At 42.6% G+C, this 21,292-nt stretch overlaps 1 protein-coding gene across 2 annotated transcripts; it reads right to left on the bottom strand.

Annotated features, from left to right (window-relative positions):
- Positions 1–5,480: 5,480 nt before the first annotated feature.
- Positions 5,481–15,593, bottom strand: LOC110534115 (dnaJ homolog subfamily C member 18). 2 transcript variants are annotated; one of them, XM_021618791.2, is made up of 8 exons: positions 14,933–15,593; positions 10,206–10,380; positions 9,908–10,053; positions 9,428–9,634; positions 8,309–8,421; positions 7,700–7,809; positions 7,140–7,312; positions 5,481–6,985 (listed from the first exon to the last, which is right to left on the bottom strand). In XM_021618791.2, exons 1-8 carry the CDS (start codon positions 15,057–15,059, stop codon positions 6,861–6,863), a joined length of 1,176 nt encoding a protein of 391 aa, XP_021474466.2. In that variant the 5' UTR covers positions 15,060–15,593; the 3' UTR covers positions 5,481–6,860. The 2 variants fall into 2 exon arrangements, with proteins under 2 accessions (XP_021474466.2, XP_021474465.2); XM_021618790.2 differs by having other exon boundaries at positions 7,700–7,812; positions 14,933–15,589.
- Between the last annotated feature and the right edge of the window lie 5,699 nt (positions 15,594–21,292).

Genomic DNA, 21,292 nt, shown 5'->3' on the forward strand with positions numbered 1-21,292 from the left:
GCACCTCATTTCTCAATCTTTTTGGAGGGGGTCTGTCTTTTTGTAGTTATTTTTATGCAGTTCTCTTTTCTTTTGGAGTGTGTTGTCGGCGTGTCGTCACTGTGTGTGCTCCACGACTCCTCTTCTTTCCTTGTTCTGTGTGTCTTTGTTCCCTCTCTCTGACTATCCTCTGTCCTCTCACAGGACAGTGTCCCCATGGCCTCTCCTGCCTTCCTTCTCTCTCTCTTTGTAAGTACCCAGTCTGCAGGTTACGAGCTGCAAGACGACAGCTGGGGTATTTGCATTCTGGCCCCAAGTCAGATTGAATACTTGCCTGACGACTCATCCTGAATTTGATTTTCGTTGCTCTTATCGATCGCTCCATGCTGAACCTGCTATCTGGGAAGTTGTTTGTGCTGTCGTCAGAAATGACGTGATTCGTGTAGGCCGGCTCTGGCCCAGCCCATTGGTTTCTGGGGACCAATCAGAGCGGTCAGAATGGGTTCGCATTCGAGAAGCAAATCCAGACTCATCATGGAGAATAAATGTTAGCGGGAGTGGCGTTTGGCCAGAACGATGTGGATGGGTAGACAGGCAAATTGAATACCCCTGCTCTATAGTATTCTTTCTTAAATTTCCTCTCTTTCTCTCCCTCTTTCTCTCTCTCACACACATACGCTCCTAAAAACACACGCAGGCAAAGAAACACAAATTGTCTCGCTAACTTTCATGCACACAAGCTAATTGACCCATGCGTTTGCAAGTTGCATTGAGTCTAAATGTTGAACCATGTTTCCTATCATGTTCAAACAAACACTAAATATGAGGGCCAGTCTGTCCGGTGTTGTCTAGGGTGATGGCTTTGGACCAGAATTAACCCATCTCCTCTCTGTGCTTCTACAGGATGGGGGCACCAGGGGGCGCCGTTGTGCCATAGAAGCTGACCTGAAGATGAAGAAATGAGTCGCAGGGAGCACCTGCGGATGACTCTGGATGGAGTACAACTGATTGGTACCCCCTATCCATGGTCATGTCCCAGTTTATTAAGGTAACGAAGGACACCACAGTCTGGGTCAATGTCGTTTCATGTCCTCTCACTTCAACTGGACACGGTATGTCTGGCTGAGAGAGCAATGCAGTTCCCGAATTGCAGTTTAGAGTAAACGCAACCCCAGCACTGAGAAACACATACTCCAACTCCTGAATCGAGTCCCCCTCTTAAACTGAGCAAGATAGATATACAGAGTGAGGAACAGTTGACTGAATGAGATGGCCAGGGTCGTACTGTATGTGTCTGTCAACACAAAACTGAAATACCTTGCATTGTGTATGTGTTTCATGAGTTTAAGTCCTTTGTATAGCATTGTACAGATGTATACATATGGTGCCTTTTTTAAAGGCAATGAATGTTTCAAAATAATACATATTTGTTGCAAGATTGTGGTCCCCCAACTTAGCAAACCAGTTAGTGTGTGATTTTTGTTTTGTTTTGTTTTAAGGAAATCCCACAAAAAGGACTAAGGCTGGGACTCTAAGGCAATCCGTTTGAGCATTGTCAACAATGCGCTATTTAAAGGCAATGTTCCCAAGTTCGTGGAGACTGCATTTATGGTAAATGCTGCATGTCGGCTCAATCAGAAATGGGCACATTGTCGACAGCGTGTGATTTAACTGAATCCCGCCATAAGCTCGGGTGTAACACCAGTATATACAGTGCATTCGGAAACTATTCAGACCCCAGAGTTGCTGCACAGCTATTTTCAGGTCTCCAGAGATGTTCGATTGAGTTTAAGTCCGGGCTCTGGCTGGGCCTCTCAAGGACATTCAGAGACTTGTCCTAATGCCACTCGAGCATTATCTTGGCTGTGTGCTTAGGGTCATTATCCTGTTGGAATGTGAACCTTCGCCCCAGTCTGAGGTCCTGAGCACTCTGGAGCAGGTTTTCATCAAGACTCTCTCTGTACTTTGCTTCGTTCATCTTTCCCTCGATCCTGACTAGTCTCCCAGTCCCTGCCGCTGAAAAACATCCCAACAGCATGATTCTGCCACCACCATGCTTCACCGTAGGGGTGGTGCCTGGTTTCCTCCATACGTGACGCTTGGCATTCAGGCCAAAGAGTTCCATCTTGGTTTCATCAGACCAGAGAATCTTGTTCTCATGGTCTGAGAGTCCTTTAGGTGCCTTATGGCGAACTCCAACTGGGCTGTCATGTGCCTTTTACTAAGGAGTAGCTTCCTTCTGGCCACTCTTATCATAAAGGCCTGATTGGTGGAGTGCTGCAGAGATGGTTGTCCTTCTGGAAGGTTGTCCCATCTCCACAGAGGAACTCTGGAGCTCTGTCAGAGTGACCATTGGGTTCTTAGTCACCTCCCTGACTAAGGCCCTTATTCTCCGATTGTTCAGTTTGGCCAGGCTGGCCAGCTCTAGGAAGAGGCTTGGTGGTTCCAAACCTCTTCCATTTAAGAATGATGGAGGCCACTGTGTTCTTTATGAACAATTCCTTCGACCTCATGGCTTGGTTGTTTCTCTGACTTGCACTGTCAACTGTGGGACCTTTTTATATAGTCCAATCAAATGAATTTACCACAGGTGGACTCCAAGTTGTAGAAACATCTTAAGAATGATCAATGGAAACAGGATGCACCTGAGCTCAGTTTTGAGTCTCATAGAAAAGGGTCTGAATACTTATGTAAATAAGGTATTTGTTTTTTATTTTAAATAAATTTGCCAAAATCTCTAAACCTGTTTTCGCTTTGTCATTATGGGGTATTGTGGGTAGTTTAATATGTTTTTAGAATAAGTTTGTAACGTAACATTTGTAAAAAGGCAAGGGGTCTGAATACTTTCCAAATGGAGTGTGTGTGTGTGTGTGTGTGTGTGTGTGTGTATATGTGTGTGTATAACTCAGCAAAAACATAAACGTCCCTTTTTCAGGACCCTGTCCTTCAAATATAATTTGTAAAAATCCAAATAACTTCACAGATCTTCATTGCAAAGGGTTTAAACACTGTATCCCATGCTTGTTCAATGAACCATAAACAATTAATGAACATGCACCTGTGCAACGGGCGTTAAGACACAAACAACTTACAGACGGTAGGCAATTAAGGTCACAGTTATGAAAACTTAGAGAACACTAAAGAGGCCTTTCTACTGACTAGAAAGATGCACAGGGTCCCTGCTTATCTGCGTGAACGTGCATTAGGCATGCTGCAAGGAGGCAATGTCTGTACTGCCAAGAGTGTGCAAAGCTGTCATTAAGGCAAAGGGTGGCTACTTTGAAGAATCTCAAATAAAAATATATTTGGATTTGTTTAATACTTTTTTGGTTACATCATGATTCCATATGTGTTATTTCATAGTGTTGATGTCTTCACTAATGTATAAAATATTAAAAATAAAGAAAAATCCTTGAACAAGTAGGCGTGTCCGTACTTTTGGCTGGTACTAACTCAAAAAAAGAAATGTCCTCCCACTGTCAACTGCGTTTATTTTCATAGTCGTAAAAGTAAAATAAAAAACAGAATGAGTAGGTGTCCAACCTTTTGACTGGTACACTAATACATATTAGTGGGCGGCAGGTAGCCGAGTGGTTAGAGTGTTGGGCCAGTAACCGAAAGGTTGCTAGATCAAATCCCAGAGTTGACAAGGTAAAAATCTGTTGTTCTGCCCCTGAGCAAGGGAGTTAACCCACTGTTCCTAGACCGTTGTTGTAAATAAGAATTGGTTCTTAACTGACTTGCCTAATCAAAAATAAAGGTGTATATATATAACAAGAGACCACTGCAAAATGATCAGTTTGACTATTTATAGGTATGTGTTTGGGTAAAATGAACATTCCAAATAAAATATTGTAATTTGGAGCAGTTATTTGCATAAAATAACTGGTCAAAATAACAAAAAAGATAGAGTTGTCAGACCTCGAATAATGCAAAGAAAATAAGTTCATATTCATTTTTATACAACACAATACTGTTTTAACTTAGGAAGAGTTCAGAAATCAATATTTGGTGGAATAACCCTGATTTTCAATCACAGCTTTCATGCGTCTTAGCATGCTCTCCACCAGTCTTTCAAGTTGATGTTGTGTGACTTTATGCCACTCCTGGCGCAAAAAGCAGCTCGGCTTTGTTTGATGCCTTTTGACCATCTTCCTCTTGATCACATTCCAGAGGTTTTCAATGGGGTTCAGGTCTGGAGATTGGGCTGGCCATGACAGGGTCTTGATCTGGTGGTCCTCCATTCACACCTTGTGACCTTAATTGCCTACCGTCTGTAAGCTGTTAGTGTCTTAACGACTGTTCCACAGGTGCATGTTCATTAATTGTTTCTAGTTCATTGAACAAGCATGGGAAACAGTGTTTGAACCCTTTACAATGAAGATCTGTGGATTTTTATGAATTATCTTTGAAAGACAGGGTCCTGAAAAGGGATGTTTATTTTTTTTGCTGGGGGTGTGTGTGTGTATGTATATATAAGATCGTACGTTTTGGAGAAATGTCCTCTGGTCTAATGAAACAAAAATAGAACTGTTTGGCCATAATGACCATCGTTATGTTTGGAGGAAAAAGGGGGAGGCTTGCAAACCGAAGAACACCATCCCAACCGTGAAGCACAGGGGTGGCAGCGTCATGTTGTGGGGGTGCTTTGCTGCAGGAGGGACTGGTGCACTTCACAAAATAGATGGCATCATGAGGAATCAAAATTACGTGGATATATTGAAGCAACATCTCAAGACATCAGTCAGGAAGTTTAAAGCTTCGTCGCAAATGGGTCTTCCAAATGGACAATGACCCCAAGCATACTTCCAAGGTTGTGGCAAAATGGCTTAAGGACAACAAAGTCAAGGTATTTGAGTGGCCATCACAAAGCCCTGACCTCAACCCTATAGAACATTTGAGGGCAGAACTGAAAAAGCATGTGCGAGCAAGGAGGCCTACAAACCTGACTCATGTACACCAGCTCTGTCAGGAGGAATGGGCCAAAAATCACCCAACTTATTGTGCGACGCTTGTGGAAGGCTACCCGAAACGTTTGACCCAAGTTAAACAATTTAAAGACAATGCTACCAAATACTAATTGAGTGTATGTAAACTTCTGACCCACTGGGAATGTGATGAAAGAAATAAAAGCTGAAATAAAATATTCTCAACTATTATTGTCGTTTCACATTCTTAAAATAAAGTGGTGATCCTAACTGACTTAAGACAATTTTTACTAGTATTAAATGTCAGTAATTGTGAAAAATTGAGATTAAATGTATTTGGCTAAGGTGCATGCAAACTTCCGACTTCAACTGTATATGAGAGAGAGAGAGAGAGTTGTATTTCTATTTTATTTCACTGCATGTTGAAGCTCAAAGCCGAAGATTTTCACTGTACCCTGCAATCACACCTGTAACCCTGTACATGTGACTATTAAACATTCTGAATCTGAATCAGTTGGAAAATGGGAGTATAGCATCAGGAAACAAAACAAAAGCTCCCCAGAGACACCAATAGATTGTTTTAAGATTTTATTCAACCAGCTTGAAAACCTGCTCTGGCAGCACAAATCAACGGGACACCAGAGTTTAGCCAAGGGACCACTAGGTTTCCAGTTAACATCAGGTCTAATCTGTAATCCGTTTAACGCCCCCCCCAGCCCCATCCTGTCGGTCTGCCACTAGTTTGGCCGTTAACCCTCCGTCTGCTGGATTTATGATCTGACTAAAATGAAAGGTCAAGCATTAGAAGATTGAAACTATTACTGAAACAACTGTTCCTTTTGGAGAAACCCAAACTAAAGCATGTTTAAAAGCTCTTTAGTAAAGTTAGTCGATTACATGAAATGGGCAGGATGTGTGGATTGCTCTTAATAATAGTCCTTCACAGAGAGTTGCGGTGTAGCGGCCGACTGAGCACCTGATGTGTAACACAAAAACCTGGATCAACTATGCATGCATCAGGGAATAGGGACATCGGGCTCAGAATTAAACAGCATCAAAAATGTGCTCGAGAAGGAAATTACCAAATAACGGACAATAAATACAACTAACAGCAACGCTGTCTGGCAAAGTCTTAATGCACGGCAAATGAAAAGGAGAAAAAAAAAAAGGGATCAACGCATCGGTCTTCGCATAAAACAGAGATCCGCAGTTAAATTGTACGTGGATCTAATACGCTAGAGATGTATAGCTCTTGCCTTGCTTTGTTTCTCTAACGAGCAGGCGTGACAAATCTACACATTTCTCCTTCACAGTTTAAGACCCTATAGAGCGGTCTTTTCAAATAGAATCTCTCACATCGTTTGCCTCTGTATCTGAACCTTGCCTGCCTTCGCAATTAAAACGTTCTTCCCAGTTCAAAACTAAGTCACGGCTCTAGCTATGCTCTTTCCCAATACCTACTCAATATACTCAAATGTAACCCACGCCACAGAAATCCAGATAAAAATGAGTAACCCACCAGTACTAAACATGCTTCAAACAGGTGACTAACAGAAAGTGTACGTATGAACAGAACCATATTCTCAAACCTTGTAAGCAAGCCCATATTCCTTAATGTAAGGAAGTAGAAACAAGGCTCCTGTACATCAATACAACAATCCCAGAGCCAGCCAGGCAGGGCTTCATGTTATCTACAAAGAGCCAGGCTTGGCAGCTTACAGTACATGCTCCTCCACTTTCTTCCATCCGAGAGGAGAGAAGGCACAATGTTTCAATTCAAAATGGCTTTGGCTGCCACGGTGCTCTAACCAGAGAGAAGAGACAATTCTTCTTCTTCAAAAAAAAAAAAGTGACCCGATTTTGAATAAATAAATAAAATTAAAATTTTAAAACGAGTAGTGTCAAATTCCCAGCTGCAAAGAGATGCCTCCCTCTCCTCCTGTCTTAAGCCCCTCATTCTCCTCTCTGTCGGCCCACAAAACGGTACAGCTTGTCACAGTTGTCCAGCTTTAGAGACTCAGCCTTCGCCTTCAGCCTGTCATCACGGTACAGTTGGGCAAGGTTCGCCAAGTCCGACTCTGGAACGAGGATGGAGAGAAAAACATATCAGCTTATATATGGATCAAATTCATACTCTGCAACATGGATAAACCATGCGTGGCTGCCTCAGTCAACATGTCTCCAAATGGGGACCGTGCCAAGCTGCCAGGATCTGACTGCAGCTGGACGTACTCTGCTGTTTCTCCTTCCAGCAGCTGCTCTGCAGGTGTTCAATGTAGTCACTCTCTATGGTTTTCTCCAGCTCCTCCAGGGACTCCCCACTGTACTCCTTCTGGAAGCCCTTGTCCACGTAGTAGGGCACACCCATATTCTGGGTCTCCCGGGAGACCACCAGACCCATGGCCCTGAAAGACAAATATACAGTCAGTCCCACTATAGGCAGACTTAAGGGGGAAATACACCTCACCCGCAAACGCAGGGGTGGGCAACTCCAGTCCTCGAGGTCCTGATTGGTGTCACAGTTTTGCCCCAGCTCTAATCACCTAATCATGATCTTCAGTTTAGAATGCAATTTGATTAAAATCAGCTGTGTTTGCTAGGGATGGAGAAGAAGTGTGACGTCAATCAGGCCCTCGAGGACTGGAGTTGCCCACCCCTGCTCTTAAAGGGTCCTCATGCACTATACAGCCAGTTGTTACCATGGAACTAGTCTGAATGAGGCTCATACGCATGCAGTCTACTTTAGAGGCAAACGTGTCATCAAGAAGCTTGGTTGATTGTGGTTGACTCACGGTTTGTAGAAGAGACTGTAGGGAGGGTTGGTGGCCATCAGTTGGGTCACAACAGATATGAGGATCAGCACCAGCACAGGAAGAAGCTGCAGGAAGGCAGTGAAGGTGTTCTGCTGAGGAAAGGCAACGCCAGAAAGATATGTTAAAGCAAAAGTTTACACCAAACCATATACCTGTAAATACATGTAAAAATCAATCTGCAGTAATGTTTCTAGGACTCTATTGCAACAACAACAAAAATAAAAAGAAAAGCTTGTTTACTCATTTTCACAGCTGGTCCGTTTCATTGGTCAACCTTTAACTGACCCTCTTGGAGCAGCATAAGGTTCTCATTTTTATTGCCTATTGTAGCACTGCATAAAGGGAAATAATATCCAAAATGGCAGAAACAGGATCAAAAACCCAATCTTAAAGAGATCTAAATGTAAGGCCCAGCATTAATTGTGAACACATAGGAAATACATACGCTGTAGCCATGCGAGTTAAACTGTGCGCCCATAGAAAAATCCGCTGTAGCTCTGTTGGGTTAATCACACAGCTACAGAACATCTATGATGTGAACTGGCGGGAGTTTCTAGGAGATTCCTCCTGATGTGGGCACTGACTGACCGGACTGCGGTTCTCCTCCACTTCCTCATCGCGCCTCTCATATGCACGTCGCCGACGAGGCTGGTAGAAGTTAGAGTAGGTGGCGCCTCTGTTTGTGTACACATGGATGTTGCCTGGGGGAGCAGAACACACGCGTAACTACTATGCAACAACCGACAAGGTGACTAATCCAAAATGAAAGGAACAAGAGAGAACGCACACGCCATCTCTCTTTCAGACACATACATGCACTCAGTTCCACCAAGGTTATTATCGTTTTTTATTTCTATTCGTTTTTTTCTATGTTTATTTGAAATGTGAGTTTAAGTTTGTTTTCTGACTTGATTTACTAGTTTTAGTTTTCATATTATTTAGTTTTAGTTTTAATGTTAAGGACAAAGTAGACTAGGCGTGGGAGGCTAAGAGACATTTCAGTTTTGTAGGCCTATAATTTTGGGGGATTTGACTTCTTGCCACAGGGGCAGTAATACATAAATTGATAGGTTTCCGGCGGGAATGTTTTACACTTGGGCAACAAGCAGATACGGCGGTGAGACGCATCCCATTTGCGACTCCTCTTTGTTCCCAACTGACGCAGACACTTCTACAGACGTGTATGCAGGAACATCGGTACATTGTGGGAGGCAACCGGTCAAGTCTTGAGAGACTAGTGATGCACACGCTAGGCTTATTTCAACCATTGTCATCTCCTGGCGGCATTTACCTGCCAGATAAAGCAAGCATGAAAACCCCATTGGGGGAAAAAAAAGCTTGAAAACCCAATTTCATTTTTGCCCAAAGTTTAGAAGAAAACAAACTAAAACTGAACATAATTTGATGTTTTTCATATTTGAGTTAGTTTCAGTTTTTCAAATGGGTTTCTTCACTTTATTTCCGTTTACCAAAGTCTTCATGGTTTGTTTTAGGGCTCCATTCAATCTACCGCTGAAGCGTTACAGATTACGCAATAGAAATGTAAAGGTCATTCCCGATTGAGCCGAACATATGCAGCGTTTCCCGTGAATGCCGTCTCCGCTGACGCGGTAACGTTTCCTTTCAATTTCAATCACGCTGTAACCTTTACAGTCTACTCCTAATAACCTCGACTTCCCCCCACACACACACACACGCAAATCATACCTGTGGGAAATCTTCCTCCAAAGAAGATATTGAAAAGCTCTTCAGGGGAGATGTCAGCCTCAAAGTTCCTGTTGAAGTTGCGGTAGTGTCCGTGGCGAGCTTGGGCTGAGGAGTGGGTGGTGCTCTCAGAGGGAGCCTGCTCTCCGTACTGGTCATACTTATGACGCTGCTCAGCATTGCTCAGCACTGCATACGCATTGCCTATGGCTGTAGAGAAGAAAAAAAAAAAACACTTATCAGGCCTATGATTGATGCTCTTGGTGTGTCGTCTGACTCGATACACATGCAGGGCCACAATAGCATGATAATTAAGGAGCTAATTATCTGCACCAGCAGTCCCACAATATACAGAGGCCCTTTTTATTAATCTATTTTGTTGTTAGAATTTTTTTTTAAATGCTCACAGAGGAGAAAGATGTGACTCAGATGAGTCCTGGATCAGGTCAGGGAAACACAGCACTAACAGAGGCATCCCTTTACCTTTAAATGCATCTGTGGCTCCCGGGGCACAGTTCTTGTCAGGGTGGAACTTCAGTGCCAGCTTCCTGTATGCCTTCTTCAGATCTTCATCGCTAGAGTCTTTAGGAACGCCCAGGATCTCATAGAAGTCCTTGCATTTCTTTATCCTGCAATGGATCAAACCCCACAAAGATTAGTACGAAATCTGATACCAAAACAGGACAATGTGCATTTGCCCTGTCACTGGGCGGACATCTTGACAAAATGTAGCGAAGGTCTGTAAGTGCTCAAAATGAACGTAGGCCTATCACTCAGGTACCTGAGAACACCCTGACGCTGATCCTCTGTGTAGGTCTTCTTCTCCTCGTTGGCCCCTTTGCGCGCTTCCTCTCGATCCCCGTCCTCTTCATTGGATCGAAAGCCACGCGGTGGGGGTATGTGGGGCTCCTCTGGAGCAGCAGAGCTTCCATTCCTCACTATGGCATCAATCAGCACTGATGGAGATATCAGGCATGGGTGCAAATATTAATAGAAGAAAACAGCCAGTCTGGACAGGTGTGTACCTGAAACATGTATTCCAGTAACCTAGTCCCTTCTTGTCAACAGAAGATGATGAGTTACTTATACTGTGTGTACAAAACATTAGGAACACCTTCCTAATATTGAGTTGCACCCACTTTTGCCCTTAGAACAGCCTCAATTCGTCAGGGCATGGACTCTACAAGGTGTTGAAAGCGTTCCACTGGGATGCTAGCCCATGTTGACTCTCGCAGTTGTGTCAAGTTAGCCGAATGTCCTTTGGGTGGTGGAACATTCTTGATACACACAGGAAGCTGTTGAGCATGAAACACCCTGCAGCGTTGCAGTTTGACACACTCACACCGGTGCACCTGGTATCTACTACCATACCTCATTCAAAGGCAATTTGTCTTGCCCATTCACCCTCAATGGCACACACACCATCATTGTCTCAAGCCTTAAAAGTCCTTCTTTAATCTGTCTCCTCCCCTTCATCTACACCAGTGGTCACCAACTGGTAGGGATTCCTAGTTGATCACCAAACATTTCTGTAAAAACCCAACGAAAAAGCCTTGGGCTCCTATTTTATTTCTCGCGCTGTTGCCGGTAGGTGCACTTGATTCAGCCCTAGCGCCGGCAAGGCAAAGTGTTCCCATTTTGAACCATTTCATGTGTCCTACCCGGCAGGCCCAGAGAGCAAATCAAGTGCACCAGAAGGCCTACCGCTGGCCAGTCAAATAGCTCAGATCACCATGTCTGCACAGTTTGCGCCTTAAGACTGTAAAAAAAACAAAAGCCTTGAACGCACAGCAAAGTTGATACTGTGAGATTTCAAAACCATCACTAGAGAGACAATGAATACAGCAGAGAGCCGGCTGCTGTTTTTATGAGTAACTTCATGTTCAAGTTGTTACTCAGCACCACCAACACCTTGTTCAACACATAAAATGCTACAACCAGCTAAATTGTAATGAGTATAGCAAAGAGACAATTTATGCTTGATCCGAAAATGTGTTCGGAGGCGCCGTGTGGATGGTGTGACGCAATTGCGAAGCCCCTGGAAACACGCAGAGGCCAAACGGAGCTCCTGTACCGCATGCTCTGCTCCGCTCAAATGTTTAAACAATGCGGAGGGCTCCGTATAGACATGATTGGTTGTTGGTAGGTGAGAGCGGATGGGTCCTGAATAAAACACAAACTCACCTCCTTGACAACAGCGCAGCGCTGCTCGGCAAAACACAAGTAGTACGAATGCCCAGAGTTCTGCAGAGGCCATACCACCATAAATGCTACACGGCCAATGCGGATGTCAGAATGACCATGCAGAGCCTGTAAGTGTTCCGATAACCTTGCGTTATCATTAGCAGCTTGTGTCTTTTTTAATATTGAGGACTATTTCATTTTTTGGGGGGGGGGTCATAGGAGTAACATGAATTGGTGCATGAGGGTATTTGGAGCTCTCAGCAATGTTACAAAATTTGGGAGGCGCACAGCGATGCTGGAGCTCAGTTTGGCCTCTGCATGCATCTGGAGGCCCCGCGATTGCGTCACACCATCCACACGGCGCCTCCGACCACATTTTCAGATCAAGCTTAAATTGGCTCTTAAGTTTCGCCATCAGCTGGAAGACTTGTGTCCCCCTTTTCTCAGCAGAAGGAGGGAGAGAGAGACGGTGCGAGGCAGCCTCACCACTGCTCCCTCCCCTCAGATGCAGGCCATCAGCCCAGCTCACTTAGCTGTACCTCACAAGTAATACAACAAATGATCTATGAACAGTGTGATCATATAAAAAATATTTTTAAATATAATTTCAAAATGATCTGAGAAGAACAGCATTGGCAGGGCAATTCCGGCATAGCCAATATGTAGTGATAATGTATTGGGCTTATAGCCTACTGCACAAATCTCATTGCTACAGAACAGTTTTTAAATGGTTAATGTTAAATAGGCTTACGTTTTTTATTATATGACTGATCATGGCCTGGTTTAGATCTTATCTGTCGGAAAGATATCAGTTTGTCTCTGTGAATGGTTTGTCCTCTGACAAATCAACTGTAAATTTTGGTGTTCCTCAAGGTTCTGTTTTAGGACCACTGTTGTTTTCACTATATATTTTACCTCTTGGGGATGTCATTCGAAAACATAATGTTAACTTTCACTGCTATGCGGATGACACACAGCTGTACATTTCAATGAAACATGGTGAAGCCCCAAAATTGCCCTCGCTAGAAGCATGTGTTTCAGACATAAGGAAGTGGATGGCTGCAAACGTTCTACTTTTACACTCGGACAAAACAGAGATGCTTGTTCTAGGTCCCAAGAAACAAAGAGATCTTCTGTTGAATCTGACAATTAATCTTAATTGTTGTACAGTCGTCTCAAATAAAACTGAAGGACCTCGGTGTTACTCTGGACCCTGATCTCTCTTTTGAAGAACATATCAAGACCATTTCAAGGGCAGCTTTTTTCCATCTACGTAACATTGCAAAAATCAGAAACTTTCTGCCCAAAAATGATGCAGAAAAATTTATCCATGCTTTTGTCACTTCTAGGTTAGACTACTGCAATAGTCTACTTTCCGGCTACCCGGATAAAGCACTAAATAAACTTAAGTTAGTGCTAAATACGGCTGCTAGAATCCTGACTAGAACCAAAAAAATTGATCATATTACTCCAGTGCTAGCCTCCCTACACTGGCTTCCTGTCAAAGCAAGGGCTGATTTTAAGGTTTTACTGCATACCTACAAAGCATTACATGGGCTTGCTGCTACCTATCTCTCTGATTTGGTCCCGCCGTACATACCTACACGTACGCTACGGTCACAAGACGCAGGCCTCCTAATTGTCTAATTTCTAAGCAAACAGCTGGAGACAGGGCTTTCTCCTATAGAGCTCCATTTTTATGGAACGGTCTGCCTACCCATGTCAGAGACGCAAACTCGGTCTCAACCTTTAAGTCTTTACTGAAGACTCATCTCTTCAGTGGGTCATATGATTGAATGTAGTCTGGCCCAGGAGTGTGAAGGTGAACGGAAAGGCTCTGGAGCAACGAACCGCCCTTGCTGTCTCTGGCTGGCCGGTTCCCCTCTTTCCACTGGGATTCTCTGCCTCTAACCCTATTACAGGGGCTGAGTCACTGGATTACTGGGCCTCTCTCATACCGTCCCTGGGAGGGGTGCGTCACCTGAGTGGGTTGAGTCACTGATGTGATCATCTTGTCAGGGTTGGCGCCCCCCCTTGGGTTGTGCCGTGGCGGAAATCTTTGTGGGCTATACTCGGCCTTGTCTCAGGATGGTAAGTTGGTGGTTGAAGATATCCCTCTAGTGGTGTGGGGGCTGTGCTTTGGCAAAGTGGGTGGGGTTATATCCTTCCTGTTTGGCCCTGTCCGGGGGTGTCCTCGGATGGGGCCACAGTGTCTCCTGACCCCTCCTGTCTCAGCCTCCAGTATTTATGCTGCAGTAGTTTATGTGTAGGGGGGCTAGGGTCAGTTTGTTATATCTGGAGTACTTCTCCTGTCCTATTCGGTGTCCTGTGTGAATTTAAGTGTGCTCTCTCTAATTCTCTCTTTCTCTCTCTCAGAGGACCTGAGCCCTAGGACCATGCCTCAGGACTACCTGACATGATGACTCCTTGCTGTCTCCAGTCCACCTGGCCGTGCTGCTGCTCCAGTTTCAACTGTTCTGCCTTATTATTATTGGACCATGCTGGTCATTTATGAACATTTGAACATCTTGGCCATGTTCTGTTATAATCTCCACCCGGCACAGCCAGAAGAGGACTGGCCACCCCACATAGGAAGAAACCTAGAGAGGAACCAGGCTGAGTTGTTCCTAGCCACCGTGCTTCTACACCTGCATTGCTTGCTGTTTGGGGTTTTAGGCTGGGTTTCTGTACAGCACTTTGAGATATCAGCTGATGTACGAAGGGCTATATAAATACATTTGATTTGATTTGATCTTCACTCAAAAGGTTGGTGACCAATGATCTACACTGATTGAAGTGGATTTAACATTCGACATCAATAAGGGATCCTTATTGGTCAGTCTGTCATGAAAAGAGCAGGTGTTTTGAAGAAAAAATAACATTTATTTTTAAATTTAACCTTTATTTAACTAGGCAAGACAGTTAAGAACAAATTCTTATTTTACAATGACGGCCTACCGGGGAACTGCCTTGTTCAACGATCACAACCAATTTGGCTGGCTGACAGCTGCACCTCCAGGTTGAGTAATAGCACGGCAAGTAAAGTCAAATAAACATTACTAGTTACAGTAACTATACATTGTAGTGTGGCCTACAGGTTATAAAAAGTAAATCCACTTACAGGCACAAACATGCTATCTAAAAATATTGTTTATATTATAAGCCTGACCATGTTGTAAATATTCAGATGACATGCATAACACATTCGCTGATTCGAGGATACATTATGCAATTCACATTCACAAGATACAGACGTTGCACTTTCTATTTTAACATTCAAGTTGGCAAGCAAGGCTAACAAGACGGCCATTACTGGACACTTACCTCTGGCCCGAGTGCTGGGAAATATTTTCTGGGCTTCATACAACAGTTGAAGGGCCCTTTCTCTCCGCCCTGACCGCAAGCACAGCTTTGCTTTCTCTATCAACCGATCTGATTCCGCTCTATCCATTTTGACAGCTGTTCGATAGCTAGCTACTGTAGCTAGCTTTTTACCGTTAACTTGTTCTCACAGAGGCCTGCAACCCCAATTAGTTACAGTACGCTAGCAACACAATTGCGGTTGACTGCCTGAAATTGTAAGATTTTAGTTAAGCTAGCAATCTTATGTTCAGAATTACCTGGACGTTGTATGTCAACTCAATTAACGGTAACGAACTAGCTTTGTTTACATCCAGATAACAAGCTAACGTTAGCTAAGCTAGCCAGCAATCGGTTAGCTACGATATTTCGCCGTAACTATCAGGTATCATAGCGATGATGACGACTGCCACAATTCAGACACGAACACGGGTGCAAGCGTGCCTATTCAAGTCGACATACAAAACTGAAGTAGTACAAATCCGTGCATGACTGAGAAATGTAATACCGACATTATAGAACTGGTGTGATTTGTTTCAGGTTACCACAACACTAACCAATCACTTCCGGGGTACGGAATATTTTAAACGTTCTAAAAAAACTCCCCGAGATGAAAGTAGAAAAGTGCCAATAACCTGTATTTAATAATTGTCTAAACAGTCAATCACATTTGATCATATGCAATTGAAATTTACTGGGGGAGGTGGAGACTGGTCCAACTCAACATATCATTAAAAAAATGCACCCCCCTCCCCAACGTAAAACCTACTGTATAAACACAAATCGTTTAAAAAGTGATCGGAATTGTGCAATAAAGTTGAGATCTTATTTCCATTGTGGTCCCTAATTTTGCAGCAGCATATGCTACAGTAATATAAGGACTGAATGCAAGTTTAATGTACACATCTCCACCTGGCTTTCCAGGGTCATCTTGTTTTTTAACATGGCTACATCTATGGGTTTTTCTGTCGTGCGAAATTTGCGGTAGCCTATAACATAGTATTGGATAAGGGCACAATCATTTATTTTTTATTTTTTACTTGGGCTCACAAAATGTACTTAATGTATAGCTCATCAGGCTCAGGTAGCATCAGATTTGAATTATCATGCCGATCAAAGCTCTAATCAAATCAAGACATATGTTTTAGAATTACATTGGGATAATGTTCAACTCTAGTCTGTAGTTTATTCTTTAGATGTTTGGGGCTGCTGGTGAACCATGATGTGCAGGCATAATGAAAGTGACACTGGACTCGCGCATTTATAGTTTTTAGTGTGTCTATAGGTTTCCATGCAGTTGTCGACAGATATTCATGCGAATATTCTAAAATATGCATAAAAACAATAGGCACATTTAAGGAGTTCCTTCGGGGAGATTTTACATTGGACAACGTGACCGGAAATATTTTAATTTAACAGACATTTGGGAAACGATGGATATTGTCCAAATTAACCACATTTACGTGACATTAAAAACGGATTATAACACATGAAAAAACACTATTCATTGTTATTCGATGTGTAGCTAACTTTATAGCCTATTTTTTGGTTCAGCTGTCGGAGATTTGAGTGCTAAATGCATCAGGGCATTGCATGCATAGGCCTATAGGCTTAGATGTCCACTGTAGGATATTAATATTTACAAAAAATGATATAGTCTATATAAAGGAAGAGACGCTTAGGCCTATCCTAAGAGAGATAGATCGAGATATGCAAACTGCTTGCTAAGACACCGACATGCATTTATTTTTGTCAGATGGCTACTGCGTCTGCCATACATATATAGATTTACAGTAAAAGGTTAATTCGTTCGTTTTTGATCAGGATATTTTGCATACAAATAAGCATTATATTATAGGGGTATCTCTGATAGGCCTGAAACGTTTTTCCTCACCTCAAATTTAACTGTCAAGAGTCAGCTGGAGCCCAGTGCCTACTGCCTTCATATCATAGGCTTGCAGTAGCTAAATTGTAATATAGCCTGTCGTGGTAATTTCCTGAATTACTAAGTGAAAGGAGAGTTTACAAACCACACACAAGTCAGAGTTATACTTTGAACTTCATCTTTTAATAATATGAGCTTCACCATAGCCCTTTGACTCTCAGATCAATTCAGTGTCTATAAATGAATTCTCTGAGAGTGTCAACATAACGGCAACTGAGATATTTTATAGCAAAAGATACACCCCTCTCAACTCACAATGACGAACCACAGGTCTTAGGAAAACTGCACAAAGGAAGACTTTCACTTGAGAGAGGAGTATCCCATAGCCAGACAGCATTAGCTATAAATTATCGTTCAGTTTGCTCACTAAGACAAGGTTCTACTTCTCATTCTTGGTACTTCATATTACCAAAACATTACCTCATCCAAGGGCACATATCAATTGTCAATTCTAGATACTCCCATCTCAAATACAACCCACCCCTGGACAAGCTCCCTGAGAGGAGAGTGAGCCTCTCGGTCATATACTAGGTCAAGATAAGTTTCGACATCAGAAGGGACATACAATGGTTCCAGACACTGCCATACTCCTCCCCCCAATGGGAACAGACATTGTGGAGCCCCTCACATGGTTTAACAGATACCCTCACATATGAAGACAAGCCTGACCTCTCCCCTCTCTGGGGCCCAAGTGACTTTTCCCACATAAGCATATTTATGAAAGTAGATAAAACATCTTATATATCAATGTTACCTAACTAATTCTGATTCTGCAACGACAAGCCACACCACACCAAACATTCACAAAAGTTTCTATACTTTATTAGGGTAATATTACAAGTAAGTCAAGCCATTGTTTATATGGAATATATCTGCAGGCTATTATATTGCAGAAAACACAACATTAAACTTAATTTGGACACAGAAAATGGTTCAACTGAATGAAATAAAACAATTGCGAACAGGTTTAAACCTTCACAAAAGTTTTTAACTGGCTATATTGCAGTAATTACCATCAAAAGCAAGGGCCTACCATACCCAACAAATGACAGAAATAGGCTAATGTTATTTATTTTACAACAGACCTACTTAAAATCTATCTTAAACTAAATATGGATCACAAAAGCCTGATCAAATTTATTTTAGCCAATGAAAATGTCTCAACAGAATTAAACCTTTTACCTCAGTGGGCTAAATCAGAGTCACACAGTGTTACTTGGTAGTCTTAAAAAAAAAATCTACATTGAAACCAAAGTACACACCTCACACACATGGTTATGGGCTTTAAAAAAAGAAGACACACTTATTGAGTTTGCAACCAAATATTACACTTTATATACATCAGAGAAGACTGAAATATAACAAAACTGTTTGACATAGAAATACCAGATTTCCAGCTGTTTAAAAAAAAAGGTGTATTAATCAAATCAAATTGTATTTGTCACATGCATTGAATACAACAGTGAAATGCTTACTTACATGCCCTTAACCAACAATGCTATAAGAAGTTAAGAAAAACGTGTTATTTTATATATATATAATTTACAAATAATTAAACAGCAGCAGTAAAATAACAATAGCTTGGCTATAAACAGGGGGTACCAATACAGAGTCGATGTAGGTAGAGTTAAAGTGACCTGCATAGATTATAAACAGAGAGTAGCTGCAGTGTAAAAGAGGGGTCTGGGTAGCCCTTTGATTAGCTGTTCATGAGTCGTATGGCTTGGGGGTAGAAGCTGTTAAGAAGCCTTTTGGACCTAGACTTGGTGCTCCGGAACCACTTGCCGTGCGGTAGCAGAGATAACCGTCTATAACTGGGGTGGCTGGAGTCTTTGACAATTTTTATGGCCTTCCTCTGACACCGCCTGGTGTAGAGGTCCTGGATGGCGGGAAGCTTGGCCCCAGTGATGTACTGGGCCGTACACACTACCCTCTGTAGTGCCTTGTGGTCGGAGGCCGAGCAGTTGCCATACCAGACAGTGATTCAACCAGTCAGGATGCTCTCGATGGTGCAGCTGTAGAACCTTTTGAGGATCTGAGGACCCATGCCAAATCTTTTCAGTCTCCTGAGGGGGGAATAGGCTTTGTCGTGCCCTCTTAACGAATGTCTTAGTGTGTTTGGACCATGTTAGTTTTCCCATCAGGCAGTCCAGGATCCAGTTGCAGAGGGAGGTGTTTAGTCCCAGGGTCCTTAGCTTAGTGATGAGCTTTGAGGGCACTATGGTGTTGAACACTGAGCTGTAGTCAATGAATAGCCTTTCTAGGGCAGGCGTTCTGCTAACGAACCCCTTGACAACATTCCGCTGAAAAGGCAGCTCGCGAAATTCAAAAATATATTTTTTAAATATGTAACTTTCACACATTAACAAGTCCAATACAGCAAATTAAAGAAAATCTTCTTGTTAATCTACCCATCGTGTCTGATTTCAAAAATGCTTTACAGCAAAAGCACAACATATGATTGTTAGGTCACCGCCAAGTCAAAAAAACACACAGCCATTTTTCCAGCCAAAGATAGGACTCACAAAAAGCAGAAATATACAGTGCCTTGCGAAAGTATTCGGCCCCCTTGAACTTTGCGACCTTTTGCCACATTTCAGACTTCAAACATAAAGATATAAAACTGTATTTTTTTGTGAAGAATCAACAACAAGTGGGACACAATCATGAAGTGGAACGACATTTATTGGATATTTCAAACTTTTTTAACAAATCAAAAACTGAAAATTGGGCGTGCAAAATTATACAGCCCCTTTACTTTCAGTGCAGCAAACTCTCTCCAGAAGTTCAGTGATGATCTCTGAATGATCCAATGTTGACCTAAATGACTAATGATGATAAATACAATCCACCTGTGTGTAATCAAGTCTCCGTATAAATGCACCTGCACTGTGATAGTCTCAGAGGTCCGTTAAAAGCGCAGAGAGCATCATGAAGAACAAGGAACACACCAGGCAGGTCCGAGATACTGTTGTGAAGAAGTTTAAAGCCGGATTTGGATACAAAAATATTTCCCAAGCTTTAAACATCCCAAGGAGCACTGTGCAAGCGATAATATTGAAATGGAAGGAGTATCAGACCACTGCAAATCTACCAAGACCTGGCCTTCCCGCTAAACTTTCAGCTCATACAAGGAGAAGACTGATCAGAGATGCAGCCAAGAGGCCCATGATCACTCTGGATGAACTGCAGAGATCTACAGCTGAGGTGGGAGACTCTGTCCATAGGACAACAATCAGTCGTATATTGCACAAATCTGGCCTTTATGGAAGAGTGGCAAGAAGAAAGCCATTTCTTAAAGATATCCATTAAAAGTGTTGTTTAAAGTTTGCCACAAGCCACCTGGGAGACACACCAAACATGTGGAAGAAGGTGCTCTGGTCAGATGAAACCAAAATTGAACTTTTTGGCAACAATGCAAAACGTTATGTTTGGCGTAAAAGCAACACAGCTGAACACACCATCCCCACTGTCAAACATGGTGCTGGCAGCATCATGGTTTGGGCCTGCTTTTCTTCAGCAGGGACAGGGAAGATGGTTAAAATTGATGGGAAGATGGATGGAGCCAAATACAGGACCATTCTGGAAGAAAACCTGATGGAGTCTGCAAAAGACCTGAGACTGGGACGGAGATTTGTCTTCCAACAAGACAATGATCCAAAACATAAAGCAAAATCTACAATGGAATGGTTCAAAAATAAACATATCCAGGTGTTAGAATGGCCAAGTCAAAGTCCAGACCTGAATCCAATCGAGAATCTGTGGAAAGAACTGAAAACTGCTCTTCACAAATGCTCTCCATCCAACCTCACTGAGCTCGAGCTGTTTTGCAAGGAGGAATGGGAAAACATTTCAGTCTCTCGATGTGCAAAACTGATAGAGACATACCCCAAGCGACATACAGCTGTAATCGCAGCAAAAGGTGGCGCTACAAAGTATTAACTTAAGGGGGCTGAATAATTTTGCACGCCCAATTTTTCCGTTTTTGATTTGTTAAAAAAGTTTGAAATATCCAATAAATGTCGTTCCACTTCATGATTGTGTCCCACTTGTTGTTGATTCTTCACAAAAAAATACAGTTTTATATCTTTATGTTTGAAGCCTGAAATGTGGCAAAAGGTCGCAAAGTTCAAGGGGGCCGAATACTTTCGCAAGGCACTGTAGATAAAATGAATCACTAACCTTTGAAAATCTTCATCAGATGACACTCATAAGACATCATGTTACACAATATGTATGTTCAGCCCAATATGTATGTTCAGCCCAGTAATCCATCTTCATGAGGCGCGAGCACTTCGTCCAGACAAGAACTTGAAAAGTTCCATTACAGGTCGTAGAAACAAGTGAAACGATGTATGGAATCAATCTTTAGGATGTTT

Source organism: Oncorhynchus mykiss, chromosome 10, assembly GCF_013265735.2.
Source record: "Oncorhynchus mykiss isolate Arlee chromosome 10, USDA_OmykA_1.1, whole genome shotgun sequence".
Lineage (NCBI taxonomy): Eukaryota > Metazoa > Chordata > Actinopteri > Salmoniformes > Salmonidae > Oncorhynchus > Oncorhynchus mykiss.

Excerpts from the sequence above, each read along its gene's own strand:
- LOC110534115 (XM_021618790.2), bottom strand. The coding sequence starts at position 15,059 with ATGGATAGAGCGGAATCAGATCGGTTGATAGAGAAAGCAAAGCTGTGC. Across the intron at positions 8,422-9,427 it reads TGGAGGAAGATTTCCCACAG|GCAACATCCATGTGTACACA; the intron begins GTATGATTTGCG and ends CTGCTCCCCCAG. Across the intron at positions 7,813-8,308 it reads TGGAGGAGAACCGCAGTCCG|CAGAACACCTTCACTGCCTT; the intron begins GTCAGTCAGTGC and ends GCCTTTCCTCAG.